This window comes from Engystomops pustulosus, chromosome 9, assembly GCF_040894005.1.
Source record: "Engystomops pustulosus chromosome 9, aEngPut4.maternal, whole genome shotgun sequence".
NCBI classification, from domain to species: domain Eukaryota; kingdom Metazoa; phylum Chordata; class Amphibia; order Anura; family Leptodactylidae; genus Engystomops; species Engystomops pustulosus.
In genome coordinates, this window is record NC_092419.1 from 59,278,010 (window position 1) to 59,297,193 (window position 19,184).

Consider the following 19,184-nt stretch of genomic DNA (forward strand, 5'->3'; position numbering starts at 1 on the left):
GTTTATCCAATATCGCCCCATACAGTATCGATATAAGACTCCTCATATTCTGGGCTTATACTACCCCTGTCATAGCCCCCAGTGGCGAAATCTCAATCTCTTCAGGTCCAAACTGCGCCTGCAAGCTATGTCTCAACTGCAAATACTGGTAAAACATACTCCTGGGCACCCCAAATTCCTCCTCCAGTTGACTAAAAGATTTAAGGTTGGATCCGTCATATACCTGGCTTAAATATTTTACCCCCTTCTGTTATCCAGCATGTACACCTCCCCCAGATATGGATTATCCCATAGCGGAGTATATTTTGTCCAAGATCCTATCCCCATTATCTGTTTATAGACCTTCCAGATTTTTTGCATCAATACTAGTGTTGGGTATCGACTCCCTTTATTCCCCAATTTACCCGCCTCTAATACAGCCACTGGATCCAACGCTCCCCCATAATGCCTAACTACCACCGGGCACCAGGACTCCTCACCCGGTCTCTCCCATCCTCCGAAGTGCTGGCATTGAGCTGCCATATAATATGCCCACGCATCCGGGACTGCCAACCCCCCTCTATGCTTAGGTAATTGCAGTTTCTCTAATTTTATTCTAGGCACACCCTGCTTCCAAATTAAATCCCGAAACAGGCTATGGATCTTTTTGAACCAAAATTTCGGTATCCACACCGGAGCATTATGTAAAATATATAAAAATTGTGGCATTAAGATCATCTTAATTAAATTTGCCCGACCTAGGGCCGATATAGGTAATTTATTCCATACCTGGACCCTAGAGCGTGCCTCCTTTAGCAGTGGCACTAAATTCAACTCAACGTAATCCGATATGTTCCTAGTAACCCGGATTCCCAAATATTTAAATTCCTCCACCACTGGAATTTCCCCCACCTGCAGCAGTTCCGGACAGTTGCTGGATAGAGGAAGCAACGCCGACTTCGGCCAATTAATCTGGATACCGGAGAAGCTCCCAAAGTGCTCCAGCACCTCCATTATTATTGGCATTGCAGTCTGCGCCTCCGCCAAGAATAAAAGGACATCGTCCGCATACAGTGCAATCCTTTCTTCCCCCCCTGTATAACTGAACCCTTTCAAGGATGGATGTAGTCGGACTATGCAAGCCAGGGGCTCAATAGCAAGAGCAAACAAAAGGGGCGATAGGGGGCACCCCTGCCTTGTACCTCTCTGTAACTGAAATTGTTCCGAGACCCCCCCCCCCCGTTCGCCCTCACATTCGCCACCGGTGATTTATATAGCAACCGGACCCACTGTATGAAATTGGGACCAAACCCTAGCTTTTCTAATACTGCCCATAAGTACTCCCATTCTATACTATCAAAAGCCTTGGCGGCATCTAGTGACACCACCGCAGCTTTATCCTTATCACCCTCAACAGCCTGTAAATTCAAAAATAATCTCCGGAGATTTAACGCCGTTGATTTGGAGGGAATAAACCCTGATTGATCCCTGTGTACCACAGACTCTACTACTATACCCAACCGGTTCGCCAGTACCTTGGCTAGCAATTTAACATCTGCCGTCAGAATAGAGATCGGCCTATATGACTCTGGCAATCTTGTATCCTTCCCCTCTTTAAGGAGCACCACTATCAGTGCCTCATAACAGGAGGTTGGCAGGCTACCCTGCTCCATACTGTCTTTCAGCGTTTCTAACCATTGCGGTAGTAGTATCTCCCCAAACTCCTTAAACACTTCTATGGGGAGGCCATCCATTCCTGGCGCCTTGTCATTGGCCATACTCCCCATTGCCTGTTCCAACTCCTCTAGAGTTATTGGGCTTTCCAGCATTTCCCTTGCCTCTGTATTTAGCCTGGGCATGCGCACCTCTCCCAAATAAGAGTCCAGTTGTTCCCTAGAATAATTAGCCCGGGAAGAATACAGTTGTTTATAATAAGTACACAGTACTTCTAATATCCCTTCCGCATTCGTCACTTCCCTCCCTTCAACATTCTGTAATGCATATATATATGAGTTAGTCCTCCGGGCATTTGCCATCCTAGCTAACAATTTCCCCGTTTGTTCCCCCTCGGCATAGAATTGTTCTTTTAGAAACATAAGCTTGTTCTCTGCCTGTTCCAGCATATGCTCTTTCAACTGTTTTTGCGCTGCTATCCACCTCGCCTCCGCCTCTCGCGTGCCACTGCGAACATGCTGTTCCTCTGCTTCCCTCACTCTATACTGTAGCTCCACTCCAATTCCTCTAGATTTAGTTTTAACCTTTTTTATTTCCCTCGCCAAAGCCCCTTGCAGGAACATTTTCATGGCATCCCATAGAACCACTCTAGACACAGATCCCTCATTATATTCCAGATATTCCTTCAAGCGGTCCTTTACCGTCATCCCATCTATCAATCGCAGCCAAAACGCATTCATGCGCCACCCACCCTTTATACGTCCCTCCCCCCCCCCCCCCCACAGTTTACTGTCAGTAAGATAGGGGAGTAATCCGATAATGCCCGTGGCAGGTACTGAACGTCCACCACAGCTGATATTGCCCTGTCCGTACCCAAAATCATATCTATACGAGATAAGGAGCCATATGTAGATGAAACACATGAATATTGGCGTACTTCTTCATTGCGCTCCCTCCACAGGTCATGAAGGCCTATCTCTTAACACCACCTCCCCAGGGATGTTAAATTGTTCGTTCCTCCACCCCCTCCATTATTTAATCTGTCCTTCCCTTCGCATAATACTTTATTAAAATCCCCCATAATTAGCCAGGGTACATCCGGCAACACCTCTAATTTCTTCAGCAGCTCTCGCAGCGGCACACAAGAATACGGCGGTGGAATATATAACACCACCACTACGCATTCCCAATGGTATACTCGGCAATGTACCACCACAAACCTCCCTTCTGAATCGGAATAGGAAGAATAAAGTATAAACGGAAGTGATTTAGCTATCAACAGGCTTACCCCCCTAGAATATGTAGTGTGGAAAGCGTGGAAGCTATGCCCCACCCACGCCCTATGAAGCAAGGATACCGTATCTCTTGTCAAGTGGGTTTCCTGCAATCCTATCATCGTTGCAGCATTATTCCTTATATAGTCAAATATGGCCCTCCTTTTCTTAGAGCATCCCATGCCCCGGACATTCCAGGACAACCCCTTAAAGCTCTCCGCCATCATACCACATTGCCCAACCACTCCCCTCCCTATTTCCCTTAAGTAGATAGCTCCTGCTCCACCTGTCCAGCCAGACCAACCTCGAGCCCTCCCCCCCATCCCAACCCTCCAACTCCCCCAACGTAAACATTTCTTTCCTCCAAATAGGAACAGGGCAAACATTTAGCATCCTAGCACATATATGCATGATACATTGATTTCCCAACCCCAGCACACTTTTCCTCCACATTCTCCCAGAGAATGTGTATTCCTTCCCAAACACTCCGCCGCCTCTGTTGTTATACATTGCCGCTCCGCCACCTCGCCACATTCTATGTAGCTCCCACCTGCGCTACTACTAGGGCAGCAGCATCCCTTCGACATATTAACCAGGCAACTAACAAAAATTCCCCCCCCCCCATATTAAGACAGACATTAAACTTATAGCAAGGATATATAGAGAACTCTTAGCAAAGTTCACTTCAGTGGACTTCCATTCCGCCTCTTACTGCCCAAGCAGCTGATCAGTCCCCTCCTGGGTCTTCAGGACGTCCTCTCAGTCGGGCCTCATGAGTGTCCAACCACTGTAACGCTGTAACGCCGGATACAACATAGAATATACAACATCCAAGGCCCTCCGTCGCCGTTTAATGTCCAAGAATTGCATCCGCTTCTTTTGGACTTCAGCTGAAAAATCTTGATAGAAGGCCACTCTCACTCCATTTACCAGGATATCATTCCTATCTCGGGCCATACGTAATATCCGGTCATGGTCTTTAAAATGCAGCAGCTTGATGAGTACAGGTCGCGGCGGTCTACCAGGCTGTAGTGGTCTTGTAGGTACCCTATGGGCCCGTTCTACCGCGAATAGGGGAGTTAAGTTCTCTCTTCCAAAGGTCTCCCCAAGCCACTTTTCAAAATACTCATCTGGGTTCTGACCTTCTACCTTCTCCGGCATTCCAACTATCCTCACATTGTTGCGGCGCAACCGATTTTCCAAATCATCAGCTTTTGCTTGTAAGGCTATCACGGCCTGGGATTGCTCTCTTACTTCCTGCCGCAAAGGGGGTATTACTCCCTCCACCTCTCCAATCCTGGCCTCCACCACAGTCGTCCTTTCTGCAACTTTATGGATATCTTGCCGCATCAGCAGAATGTCCTCTTTCAGGCTGTCCACGCGGCCTGTCAATTTCAGCAGTGTAGATGTATTATGTTGCACTGCCCTAAGGATATCTGCTAATGTGGGTTCAGCCTCAATATCAGAGTCTTGGGGATCATCTCCCTCTTCCTGCCCTTCTGTGGGTGCTTTCCCTGCATCCTCCTCCTCCTCCTCTGACAGTGAGTCCTGCAGGACTTCATATCTGGAGCCTGGAGACTTACTTGGAGTCCCTTTTTGGGACATGCTGCTGCTGCCACCCCTTCTCTTCTCCGTTCCTGGAGTAGCACGTGCGAAGCCGCTCAATCTGGCAGCGGTCTCCGCCCGCAGTGACCGCTCCATGCGCTCCCCCTGTGTGTTCCGGGCGCCATCTTGGGAGCTGCGCTCCCCGTGCTTCTCCCCCGGCTTGCTGCGCCTGCCGCCCGGCATTATATGATCGGAGCGGTCTGTCGCCTCACTGCTGCGGCTCTCCCCGATGTCACAGCCGCTTTTCCGGGTCCTGGCACGTTGTAGGTGGGTGCCACAGGATAATAGCAGGATTTGGGTAGCGGAGCTCTGGCGCCGTGCTGCCTACTCCATTCCCTGCTAGGCCACGCCCCCCCTTCTGTAACCTGTCTTTAGTGAAAGTAAGGTCCCTGGTGACAGGTTCCCTTTAAAAGTGTGGTTGTAAGGGATAGAGAGAACGGACAATGGGGGTGAGTAATCATGTGTTTTGGGGTACATTAAAGGGACAGATTACTAGCACAACTCTCTCCAACTTCATCAATCTCAAAATAGCGATGTTGGAGAGTGCTAGGTTAGTAAGATCTGCCCAAAAATCATCACAGATCGCTATCATAGGCCAGTCTGTACTGACTGGCCAATGGCAACGATCAACGTCCCAGGACCAATCAGATTGGTACTGTGATGTCATTGGAGGGGTGTCAGCTGGCGATGCTGATACCTCCCACGGAGGTGTGACCCTGTCTCGCAACAGGGTGTCATCCAAAATGCAAGAGGCGCTTGCTTTGGGTCATGGCGAGCGTTATGTCATTGCACTCAGAGTCCGATATATCGGATGTGTGAATAGGTTAATATTTTTCTGTGTGTGTTTACTTTATATGTCCCCCATGAGGTCATAAAAGACCCTTGGGGGACATTTTCTTTGATTAACCCCTCTAGACCCGGCGGTCACGCCGCCTTGGCTCCTCTATAAGCGCGATGCATGGATGAGTGGAGAAGGGAGAAATGGTAACGAACCGCATCTCCCTCCTCCCTAGGGTCTCCGGGTGCCTCTGACACCCGGAGACCGGGTCCTGCTCCCACGATTAGCGCTAAAGTCTAAAGTCAGTGGGGGTTCTCAGAGGAGTTAATAAAAGTTTTGAATACAGGTTTTTCTGGATATGTTAATATGAAATGTAGCAGATAATATCTAATCTCTTCCCTTTTTTCAGTCCTTTAACAAAAGTAAAGCTGATAAATGAACTGAATGCTCGGGAGGCAAGACTTGGTGTAAAGGAATCTGTATCTTGGCATCAAGACTACAAAGACAGCGCTTGGATTTTTATGGGTTAGTAAAGCAGCATGTGAGTGATGAAGATAACCCCTGGCGTGGGTGTGTGGGTGTGTGTGTGGGTGTGTGTGTGTGGGTGGGTGGGTTTTTTTTTTTTCTAGAGAAATGGGGTAGGTTTAGGTAACTTAACCCTAGGGGGTCTGGTCACTTCCACTATATACTGCATCACTCCAGTATTGCATTGTATGGCAGTTTTGCTAGTGATCTTTTGCTCTCTGCCTCCGACAGTATGTAGACACCCACATTGTATGTAGAGTGTTCTATCTGTAAGCCGTCTCCATACCCTCTTCATCATGTAAACGGAAGGGATTAAAAAAGATTTTTCACGATTAAGGCCAGCTGCACATGAACGTGTGAAGCCACTGAAAAAGGACCAAGGTGCACTGGACCAGGAGTGCTTGCATCATATTTCTGTATTCTGCAATCCTGTCAATTGCACTGTGCTCGGGCATGCGATCGGACCCGCATTCAGGCCAGTATCCCTAATTAGTTACATTAGTTCCGGCATCAAAAAATGCTGTTTGTTTGATTTTTAGAATCTGTCAAGCATTGCCTATTAAAGGATTCAAAAAGCAGGAGTTGGTGAAGGTTTTTAAAGGTCCAAAGTACAAACCGTTATATGACACAATTGGAGTGGGGGCCCTGCTTGGAAGAGCTTACAGTCTATGAGGGAGTTACACAAGAGGTATAAGAGCTTGTATAACGGTCCAGCTATTCTGGAATAAATTAATATATTATAATGTTAGTGACGGCAAACTTCGACATGCGCAGTGCGTTTAGTATCTCCTCTCCGTCCCTGTGCGCACCCAGTGGGAGAAAGGTGCGCAGCTTGCACCACTGCGCATGTCAGACGAGATCTCGGAGGATGGGGAGGTGCTGGAGGCAGGGCAGGAATCGCCTGAAAAGAGAAATGTAGGCAGAGTTTCGATGACGCACCTGGCTGGAGGCTGGGTGCATGCTTGACTAGTTGACCCCCAAAGCCCGCCCCCCCAACTAGTAGATGACTTGCATGCGACCGGCATAACAACACTAAAAGGACATGTCTGGACAGCATTTACTACACCCTATAAGGTATACAAAACCAAATTATCAACACAGGGCAGAAAAGTAACAGTATAAATCAAATCTCACAAGAAAAATTCTTACAAAATTAAATTTTTTGAGAGAAATTTTTCAAAAGGGCCAACTTAAATTACAACATTTGTGGATGACTACAAGATATTCATTTTTTTTTTTTTTTTTTTTTTTTTTTTTTTTTATTCGTACATAAGTATCAAAAGGAAAAGGCAGATATTACAACCTTTAACATAATTTACAATATATCACAACATTCACATTTTTCATATAATTCACTTGCGGTCAGACAGTACATAAGTTTTACCTCTTGGTTTTACTATTTTCCATTTTTTACCCCATGATCCACCCAACCCTTCCCCCCCCCCCCCCCCGCGGTTGACGGCTGCCTACAGTTCCCATCAATGGTATTCAATCCAATGCATCCTCTTAACAATGTAGTCTATTTATCCAAGACTTCCAGATCGACTCTGGATTGTCCCCTCTTTCCAAAGCCGCCTGCCTGTCAGCATGGCATAAAAAATCAAGCCTCTTCTCCCATTCCCGCGGCTTTGGTGGCTCTCTATCTTTCCAATGATATAGAATTAATTTCCTAGCTACCAGGAGACCTTTCAATATATATATAATATTATTCATAGTTCCCTCTATGCCTAATTTTGTTCCCGGAACACACACTTGTGCGCTCATCGGAATCCTAGACTCAAATACCAATTGCAATTTATTTACTACCTCAGCCCAATAGCGATGTAATTTCGGGCATCTCCACAGCATATGTATTGTATCTGCGTCTATTAAATTACACCTTGGGCATTTTTCCTCTCCTGTTTTCCAAAAGGCATTTAAATGTTTAGGTGTGAAATGTACCCTGTGAATTATGAATATCTGTGTTACCATATAGGACATATTTTTAGTGGTTTTCTTTATCATATTGAGCGAGTCATCCCACTCTTCCTCTGTTAAGTTACCCAAATCCTTCTTCCATTTATTAAAGCGGACAGCTATGGGGGGCTGTAGAGCCTTCTTTTGAATGGCCCCATAAACCTTAGACAGGGCACCTTTCCTATAAGTCTTTGGATCAAATAAGATCTCCAAAGGGTGAACTGTTTCCCTAAAATCCTCCTCTAATAAACGGGCACTAATGGCGCTCTTAAGCTGGGCATAAAATAGCCAGTCCTTCGTCTTTATCTGAAAGTCACCAGTCAATTCTTCATACGATCTCAGTTTTCCATCTTTTACTACTTGAGTAATAAATAATATTCCTTTTCCCTGACAACCCCTTGTGAGTCCTGACACGTGCAACATTCCTTTCTTAAATCCCCATAATGGCGATATCCCAAAATATCCTTTACATCCTAATTTCATTCTAATCCTATCCCAAACCCACTGCATTAATGTTGTTATAGTAAATTGTGCTTTAAATTCATTATTGTGAAAAACACCTGATTCCAACAGGCTCCATATATCATATTTTATCAAAAACTCATATTTTCTGTCTATTATGTAGTGCAGCGTTTCTCTATCACAATCCCTAATATTCTGCCATTGTGTGGCTAAAAAATAACAAAAAAGGTCCGGGATGGCTAAGCCTCCCTTTTCAATCGGTGGATACAAACTCTCTAACTTTATACGTGCCGTTTTCCCGTTCCATATAAAATCCCATAACATAGACTCCAAGATCGAGAAGAATTTCTTGGGGAGGATCACTGGACTATTTTGAAAAACAAATAGGATCTGAGGTAACAGCATCATTTTGAAAATTACTATTCTTGCTGCAATTGGTAGGTACATTTTGCCCTTAATTTTATGTAGGAGAGGATTCATATTTAATTCACCATAATGCCGAGGATCCTTGCTCACCATTATTCCTAAGTAGCGCATCTTCTCTACCACCATCAAATTACCTGCAGAGCATGCTGCCGGGTCTCTATCCAGTGGCAGGCAAGATGATTTCCCCCAGTTTATTTTTATACCCGAGGGTTTGCCAAAATCAGTTTAATAACCACCTTAATCCCTTGCTCTGAATTATCCAAAAATAGCAACATATCGTCAGCATATAGTAGGAGTCTTATTTCTCTATTTCCCCATACGAATCCTCTTAACCCCTCTGTGGTCCTAATACTGCATGCCAATGGTTCCAGGGCCACCGCAAATAGCAGGGGCGTTAGGGGGCAACCCTGCCTGGTTCCCCTGAATAGCTGCCAGGCCGCCGAAGCTCTGCCATTTACACTAACCCTGGCTGAGGCCCCACTGTATAACGATTTTACCCATTTTATATAGGATGGCCCAAAACCCATATTTTCCAGGACATTCCAGATATAGTCCCACTCGACGCGGTCAAAAGCCTTAACCGCGTCGAGGGAGACCAAAGCCCTCGTCCCCTCGGCCTCACATGGAGACTGCAAATACCACCACATACGCAAAATGTTATCTCTAACCGATCTCCCCGGCATAAACCCCGACTGGTCCTCGTGGACCCCCGATCGTATTACCTTTTGCAGTCTAGCTGCAAGGACTTTGGCTAATATTTTGTAATCGGTGTTTAGCAGGGAGATCGGTCGGTAAGAGTCTGGTTCTAGTGGGCACTTCCCCTCTTTTAAAATAAGAACAATAATTGCCTCTCTTAGGGATTGGGGCAGATGGCCCTCAGAGTGGGAATAATTATAGACATTCAACAGTAGGGGGAGTAATACTTCCACGTATTGTAGGAATACCTCAGGGGGGATCCCATCTGAGCCCACTGCTTTCCCCTTGGTCATATTTTTTAAGGCCTCCGCTAGTTCTTCCAGCGTCAATGGAGATTCCAAGAGATCTTTCTCTTCTAGTGACAGCTGGGGGGTGGGGACTGCCGACAGAAGTTCCTTTCTCTCCCTATCACCCATTGTATTTTCTGAAACATATAGTTTTTCAAAATGATGCCGGAACTCCTCTCTGATCGCTTCCTGATTGGACACTATCCGACCATTTCTATCTTTAATGGCACTTATTTTATTTCTAGCCTCTTGATTTTTTTAGGAGCTTTGCCAATTTGTCCATGGACGTATACTGACCCAGTATTGACCTATTTCTCTGCCCTTTTGCCTCCAACACTGCCTTCTCCAAGCCGTAACTTCGCAGGTCCTCCTGGGCCTCTATCCATACCCTCTTATTCTCTTCCACCGGGTTATCTAGAAATTGGGCCTCCAACACAACCACTTTTTCTTTTAAGATTTGGTATGTTCGTCCTTTGTCCTTCTTAAAGCGGCTGATCTGATCTTTTAATATAACCCTCAGGAATGCTTTTAGCGCATCCCAAACCACTCGTATATCCATCTCATTTAGGTTATTATTAATGAACAGTTGAATTTCCCTCCCCATGTCTAGTTTGTCTTTAACAAGGCCAAACCAAAAAGGCTTTACCTTGTAAAAAACAATCCCCGTTGGATTTTGTTTATTTAATGTGAGGCAAACTGGAGAATGGTCTGACAGGCCCCTAGCGCCGAATGTTATCCCTTCTACAATCTCATCTCCCAACTCATTTCCCAGGGCCAAATCGATCCTTGAAAGTGACTCATATGACTTAGAAAAACACGTGTAGGCTCTTTTCCCTGAGTTCCTCACTCTCCAAAGGTCTCTATATCCAAGCTCAATTATCAATCTACCAAACAGGGTATCGGGTTGTTGGCCCTCACACCGATGGGGACTTTTAACCCGCATTTTATCCAGCCCCTCATTTATCACATAATTAAAATCCCCTATCAAGAAAATTGGGAGATCAGCATATTTACTTAAGAGGTTTACGATGTTAACTAGGACCTCAACTGGCGCTATAGGGGGGAGATAGATACCCACTATCACCATTGCTAGGCCATTCAAAGAGGCCTGCAGTATTATGTATCTGCCAGCATTGTCTATTATAACATCATGCTCTACAAAGCACACTTTTTTGCAAATCAATATGCTCACTCCACGTGCATAGGCAGAATAGGTTGCATGGTAATAATGGCTCAGCCAGGGTTTGGCTAGTCTTCCACATGTTTCCCCTAAAAAGTGAGTTTCTTGAAGACAAATCACATCAGGCTGATGTGAGAGGCAAAGATCTAACACTGCCTTCCTCTTTAATTTCTCATTCAAGCCCCGCACGTTCCATGATAAAATTTTAACCATTAAGAGGAGAGTAAAATTGCCATGATGCATTGGATATAATAATTCGCCTTGTCCCCCTTCTTACCCTCTGTCTAGAGTATTGAAGCCCTAGACTCCTCTTGGGGCACCAATTCTAGCTGAGGAGATGGTGCCTACCTACCGGGTCAGATCTTTACGACCCTTTCTGCCCACTCGTTGGCTTCCTCGGCCTATTCAAAAAATACTGACTTCCCCTCAAATACAACTTTCAATTTTGCTGGATAGGATAGCGAATAGACAATCCCTTTTTCTCTCAATCTTTTCTTTACATTGAAATAACTAGCCCTTTTTTTCTGCACTTCCTGTGGGTAGTCAGGGAAGATCATAATCGGGGTATTATTGAATTTCAGGTCGAGGGATCTAGCTGATTTAAGGATATTGTCTCTATCTCTTGGTGATAATAACCGGACCAGGACATTCCTAGGGGGCGAGCCCACCAGAAAGACCCTGGTCCGGACCTCCTCTGGGAACGTAGCCACCAGCCATTCTGAGATGAAGCTTGTCATGTCACTACCCTCCGTTCCCTCCGGGAGCCCTACAATACGGAGATTGTTTCTTCTTGAACGGTTTTCTAAGTCCAGCAGCTTCTGGTGGACCTCCAGCTCTCTCTTTTCCAGGAGTTTAACCCTTTTTTCTAACCCCGATGATATATCTTCCACCTTCCCCACCCTCTCTTCCACTAGCTCCGTTCGGGATTTCAGGTTATTCAAATCTTGTCTAATTAGTCCCACCTCGGATTTAAGATCTCCTATTTCCCTTAGGACATTCCCCACCGCGTTGAGACACTGCGAGATTTGGGAAGAGATGTCCTTAAGGGAAATCTCTCCCTCTGCACTTTCATTTCCCCCACTAATATCTTCAACACTGGATCTTTCCAGGGATATATCCACAGCCTCCTTCTCTATATTTGGGGCCCTTTTACCCTCCCCCACCTTTTTAGGATTCCCTTGGGATGATCCAGGGGACTGCAAATATCTCTCCATTTTCCCGTCTCTCTTTTTCTCCCCTGGGGAGATCCCTGCATCAGATAGTCGGGATTTAGTCGCGTTTTTTGCCAGCCTCCTGTTAGCCATTACACTTTTTTTTTTTTTTTTTTTTTTATACTCAGGTCAAATCAATTCAAGAACACATCAATGCCTTAATATATTCGTGGTTTCTTTAGCACTTGGGATGATAAAAGGCCGAGTGTCGACAATAGTAGAAATAAGTAAATAGGCAGTTAATATATACACAAATAGCAGATATTCTGTCAATAAGTTCATAGATGTCAAATATGAGGTACAATACAATCTCCTGCCCAAGATATTAGCTAAATATGCAATACAAAGAGAGAAAAATTAGCGTCTGTTAAAGTGAAAGCAGGGGATTCTCCAGCGTATTAGTAAGTTAGTAAATGGCATGCAGCGACAAATACAAATATTAATCATAATACGTTAGAGCTTAGGAGTTGATAAATTGCATAGAGACATAAAGACAGGAGGTCTAGTATTAAGTGAGTCTCCGGATGGATCAGCAAGTTAAACGCCAGACCAAGCAGGTTAAGAGTTAATATATAAAGGATTCACTGATACAACCTCCTGATTCATAAACCTGCGCAGAAAGATCTCATGCTCCTGTATCCAGCCAACAAAACAGGGCAATCCCCACTTCTTCTAGCGCCAATGTCAATTGTTAATTCTACCATCCAAGACAGGAGATATTGTATGGCAACTGCTAGAGTCAAGGTTGAGGCTTCCTCCAACGTACTAGGGGATGGTGTACAGAATCACGTGCACTCAGTGATAGTACAGCACTAAAGGCTTAAAGCCCAGAGGTTGATACATGACATAGAGTCAAAAGACTTGCTGTTGACAAACTCCAAAGAGAATCAGGAGGTAAGTATTCAGGCAAGTTACGAGATTAGTAAGCCGGGGTTAGAAAGCGCACAGGATCCAATACAAGCAAACAAACTTTCACTTATGGGACCTCCTGGCTTATACGCCAACACAGAGATTTCTCACCCTCCTGCAGATGCAAGGATCCGGACTTCTCCATGGTGCAGTACAATAATATGCAGCCAAACTTTACATAGGATCCACTAGCCGGGTTCGCTGGCTCTCACTTCCCTATTCTCTTCAGCTGAGAGGTTTCCCCGAGGATTCCCATCCACAGGGGTCGCCCCCCAGGCTCAAAAGCTTGATGATTGTAGAGAGTGGTAACCAAATAATCCGGACAGGAGCGGCAAGGCGGACCAGCCGTAGATCTTCCCCCTATGGCGGGTGCGAGGCAGCGTCGGTCGTCCTCAGGGTGCGGGCTATATCAGGGATTGTACTTGCTTCACATCCGACACCATCACATCAGATCCAGGACGCCATGCTCCAAACTAGCTCCACTCCGAGCCGGGATTAATCAGGTCGACTCCCGGCAGACAGCTCCGTGCACGTCGCGCTACGTCATCACGCAACGCGCTGCACGTCCGTGCTCCGTCCTCCCGATCGACTACAAGATATTCATTTTAATCATTCCTGAAGGTCCATAAAGTCGATCAATACAACACCAAGTCTCTATAGCTGCATAGGGCACATCAATATGTACATATCACAGTAACTCCAATAATATATCTATGCAAAAGTGCAGACATAAATTGTTTATCATATCAAGTTAAAGTGCCGGTGCATAGTCAAAAAAAATATACCACTGTGTATAACAAAGTGCAAAGATTGTAAAAATTGTAACTTAAGCAGTTTTGAAAGGAATCATAGTAGATTCACTTACCCATGGCATATGGTGTGTAAGGATGGGAAACCCTGACGCGCGTTTTGCGTGCCACCGCTTCCTCAGGGGGCCTGTGTAGGTGTATGTGTGATCCCTTAATTTTTATAGAGGCAGCGTGTCACTTGAGGAAAAGTGGGAACGCCCGCCTTATGGGCCGGAACAAGACACACGGAAACAGTCACGACCGCGTCATCGTGGGGGCGATGTCGCCGGTGTCACATGATCCTGCCGGGTGCCGACGTCACTCACATCTCCTGCCCATCCCCTGGTACCGCCCCGTATCAGCGACAAACGCAATCGCAAATCTGGGAAAATGTTACCCAGAGATCGCGATGCTCAGCCGCAGACCGGAGGGCAGAAACACAGGAGACATGGCCCGAGTGCACGTTGCGTTGAAAGAGCTTTTTATGTGGGAGAGTGTATATGAGGAAAGAGAGGAGACCATGGAAGAGGGGACAAAGACAAACACAGAAAACCACGTACATAGAAAAAGAGGGAAAGGACAAGGGGTCTAACCAAATATCATTTCAAATTATCCATACAGAGGAAGGAAAAGTTATGTATAATGAATTGGTTTATAAATTACAAAGTAACATCATTATAGCGATACGTGACTTGCTACAATTATAATAAAGTGCAGTTTGTGTGCAAGATAAAAATTTTTGTGAATGGTGGGTCACATGCATAAGTAATGAACTGTGAACCTTGTATTTTGGTCAACAAAGCGCCATGTGCTTGATGTGCAGTTTTCAATGATCTACAAAAAAATTATAAACGATAAAAGAATGAACAAATATTGCATTCCATACTATACAAAGTTATCTTCATATAACATGATCAACTATTCGAAAAAAGTGCATTGAGCATATATGTGCAAAACCAAAAATATAACAAAATACAGTATAAAACTTATACTGTGTACTTATGCAGATTGTGCGATAAAGTACCCCATATTTTATATTGTTAAGAATCATAAGCTAAAAGAATCAAAAAACGCAAAATAAAAAACAGTGATAGACATATTACAAATACATATAATTTATATGTTCCAACCAAAGATACCCACCAAATTCTTATGTCACACCCCATAATGTACCTCATATCACAAATTATACTATATATTGTCAATTCATAGACCTAATACCACAAGAGAAAAGGAAGGACTGAGGATCGCAGTTATAATGTAATTTGAAGTGATGGGGTATTGTTTTTAATTGGTTCAATTCCAGTGGGGTCATGGTCTTTTCCCTCAGGGGAAAGCTACAAGTTGCATATTAGATCACTTTTGTACTGCTGCATGAAATGTATTCCTTAATTCTAAAGGTTCTAATCCCATCTGTAGTAGTGAACTCCTGTGTTTTCAAGATATTTTGGCAGGACAGACAATCTCCGCAAGGAAAGCATCCCTGTCTCTTGTTTCTCTCACCAAAGGGTTTTTCAATCTTGGGCACATAGTGACTCCTCACTAGTAGATCTTTCAGATTTTTGCTATGTCTAGCGGTCAGGGCTGGTCTGTCTTGTAAAACCTCCCTCAGTGTTATGTCGGTCTGTAATATTGGCCAATATTTTGCCAAAATTGATCTGATCTCCATCCATTTCTCGTTGTAAGTTGCAATAAATCTAACACAATTATCTTCGTTTTTTTTTTTTTTTGTTTTTTTTTAAAAGACCCTGACATCAACAATTCACATCTTGATTGTCGTCTTGCCCTATTGAGTCCCTCTTCGATGCTTCTATTGCTGTATCCTCTGTCCCTAAATCTATCTGTTAAATTGCGGGACTGCTGCCTAAAATCTACCTCCGACGAGCAGAGGCGACGGGCCCGTAAAAATTGGCTTATTGGGATTTCCCTAATCGTGGACGGGGGGTGGGCAGACGAAGCATGCAGCAGCGAATTCACAGCTGTGGACATCCTGTACATGTCCGTCTGTAAAATACCATCAGGACCCACCTTGATCCGTATGTCCAGAAAGTCCACCTCCGTTTGGCTGTATTTGTAAGTAAGTTTTATGTTGAATTTGTTCCGATTCAGCTGCTGCATGAAAGGAATCAAGACTATCCTCCGTCCCCTGCCATATAAACAAAACATCGTCAACAACAGCGCAGCCAGCACTGCACATGGCGGGCCAGCTACACCCCGTCGTCGCCAAATATCCCCCTCTCCCACAAACCGAGAAAGAGGGTCTATTGGGTCTATGAATTGACAATGTATAGTGTATTTTGGGATATGAGGTACATTATGGGGCGTGAGATAAGAATTTGGTGGGTATCTTTGGTTGGAACATATAAATTATATGTATTTGTAACATGTCTATCACTGTTTTTTTATTCGTTTTTTGATTCTTTTAGTTTATGATAATTGACAATATAAAATATGGGGCACTTTATCGCACAATCTGCATAAGTACACAACACTTTTAAGTTTTATACTGTATTTTGCTATATTTTTTGTTTTGCACATTTATGCTCTAATGCACTTTATTCGAATAGTTGATCATGTTATATGAAGATAACTTTGTATAGTATGGAATGCAATATTTGTTCATTCTTTTATCATTTATAATTTTTTGTAGATCATTGAAAACTGCACATTAAACACATGGCTTTTTGTTAACCCAATTACAAGGTTCACAGTTCATTACTTATGTTTGTGACCCACCATTCACAAAAATTTTTATCTTTCACACAAACTGCACTTTATTATAATTGTAGCAAGTCACGTATCGCTATAATGATGTTACTTTGTAATTTATAAACCAATTCATTATACATAACTTTTCCTTCCTCTGTATGGATAATTTGAAATGATATTTGGTTAGACCCCTTGTCCTTTCCCTCTTTTTCTATGTACGTGGTTTTCTGTGTTTGTCTTTGTCCCCTCTTCCATGGTCTCCTCTCTTTCCTCATATACACTCTCCCACATAAAAAGCTCTTTCAACGCAACATGCACTCGGGCCATGTCTCCTGTGTTTCTGCCCTCCGGTCTGCGGCTGCGCATCGCGATCTCTGGGTAACATTTTCCCAGATTTGCGATTGCGTTTGTCGCTGATACGGGGGCGGTACTAGGGGATGGGCAGGAGATGTGAGTGACGTCGGCTTGACACCGCCCCCACGATGACGCGGTCATGGGCGTGACCGTCTCCGTGTGTCTGGTTCCGGCCCATAAGGCGGGCGTTCCCACTTTCCCTCACGTGACACGCTGCCTCTATAACAACTAAGGGATCACACATAATCGACGTTTCGATTCGCAATGAATCTTTCTCAAGCATTGAGAAAGATTAATTGTGAATCAAAACGTCGCAAATTTTATGCCTTTTATGTGAATAAAGCCTTCATTCTTTGGAATCTTCTGGCTTTGGAACCTTTGGCTGCGAGCACCACACTTTATGAACTATCGTGCAGGACTTGGATTGCTGTCTCTCCTTCTCTTTTCTGTAAATTAAGTTGGCCTTTTTTAGATATTTGATTTATAGAAACCGTTTTTCACTCTTGTGTTTATTGAATTGGTATAAAACCCTATATGGTATGTTTAGGTATGTTCAGAGATTTAGGCAGCCCTGTGGTTGGAGAGGGAGTTGTGGCTATAATTCAGATACACTTGGTGGGAAACTTTTCTTTAGGTGGCTTAGATCTTTAGAAACTATAGTTAACTATAGTTAACAATTGTTGTTATGATTTTTTTCTGTTTTTAGGTGGGCTGCCATATGAGCTGACAGAAGGTGACATTATTTGTGTCTTTTCACAGTGAGTTTCTTACTATCATACTTGTTTTCTTTAACCCCTTAATGCTGAAGCCACTTTTCACCTTCCTGACACGGCCCATTTTTTCAAATCTGCCCTGTGTCACTATAAATGGTTATAACTTTGGAACACTTTAACATATCCAGTTGATTTTGAAATTGTTTTTTTGTGACACATTGTATTTCATGTTGGTTGAGAAATTTAATCAATATGTTTAGTATTTATTTATGAAATAAATGGAAATTTGGGAAAAATTTTGAAAAAAACAATGTTTTCCAAATTCAAAATTTTCTACTTTTTGGAAAGTTGGTCATATCACTAAAATAACTTGATAAAGCAGACATATGGAAAATGTTAGTTAACTTGGCATCATTTTTCAAACATCTTTTACTTTTTTTAGGATGTTAGGAGGCTTATAACTTTAGGTGCAATTTTTCAGATTTTCACGAAAATCATCAAAACCTACTTTTGGAGGGTCAATTTAGTTAGAAGTGACTTTATAAGGCCCACATGACAGAAAACCCCCACAAATGACACCATTTTAGAAACTACACCCCTCAAAATATTCAAAACAACCTTTGGGAATTTTGTTAACCCTATGAGCGTTTCATGAGGGTGAAAGATAAATGAAAGTGAAATTACAGAAATGTAATTTTATCTTACTATAGATTCATTGAACACTAAAATTTGCACCTTCACAATGGGTTAAAAAGGAAACTGCATTTTACAATGTTGAGGGCAATTCCTCCTGAGTATGCCAATACCCATTTTGTCACTGTACCCTGCTGTACGGACACAGGGGGGCACTTGGAATGGAAAGAGCGTTGTTTCGTTTTTGGAGGGCAAATATGGCTGAAAAAGTTTTCATGTGACAGGATGCATTTGGAGAGCCATAATGGTACCAAAACAGAGGAAAGCCCCAACAAGAGACACCATTTTGGAAAGTACACCCCTTGGAGAGTTTAGCAAGGTGTAAATTGTGTATTTGCCCCAACAGGTGTTTGATTCAATTAGGCCCCAAAAAGGAAAAAGGTGAAAATTTTCTCAAAAAAGTCACTTTTACCCCAAATTTTTGTAAGCCACAAGGGATAAAAGATGAAACAACCCCCATAAATGTGTAGAACTATTTCTCCTAAGCATAGAACTGCACCACTTTTGCATATAAAGTGTTGTATGGGTACACAGTAGGGCTCAGAAGGGAATGAGGGGCTTTGGCCTTTTAGAAGCCAGAATTGACAATTATCCTTTACTTGTGTCAGGATGCATTTGGAGAGCCCTAGTGGTACCAAAACAGAGGGGAACCCCAACAAGTGTCACCATTTTGGAAAGTGCACCCTTTGGAGAATTTAGCAAGGTGTAATATGTGTATTTTCCCCTACAGGTGTTTGCTTCAAATAGGTCCCTAAAAGGAAAAATATGAACATTTTCCCAAAAAAGTCACTTTTACGGCTAATTTTTGTATCCCATAAGGCATTAAAGATGAAACAACCCCAAAAAAATGTGTACTAGCATGATGCATTTAGAGAGCCGTAGTGGTACCAAAACAGAGGGGAACCCCAACAAGTTTCACCATTTTGGAAAGCACACCCCTTAGAGAATTTAGCAAGGTGTAATAT

At 43.6% G+C, this 19,184-nt stretch overlaps 1 protein-coding gene across 2 annotated transcripts in view; it reads left to right on the plus strand.

Moving 5' to 3' along the window:
• RBMX2 (RNA binding motif protein X-linked 2) overlaps positions 1-19,184 on the plus strand; it is a 72,466-nt gene that overhangs the window by 20,489 nt on the left and 32,793 nt on the right. For both annotated transcript variants that reach the window (XM_072123269.1, XM_072123270.1), the window contains exons 2-3: positions 5,720-5,835; positions 17,520-17,571. In XM_072123269.1, coding sequence (XP_071979370.1) covers positions 5,720-5,835; positions 17,520-17,571 — 168 coding nt within the window. The remainder of the gene's footprint in view (positions 1-5,719; positions 5,836-17,519; positions 17,572-19,184) is intronic.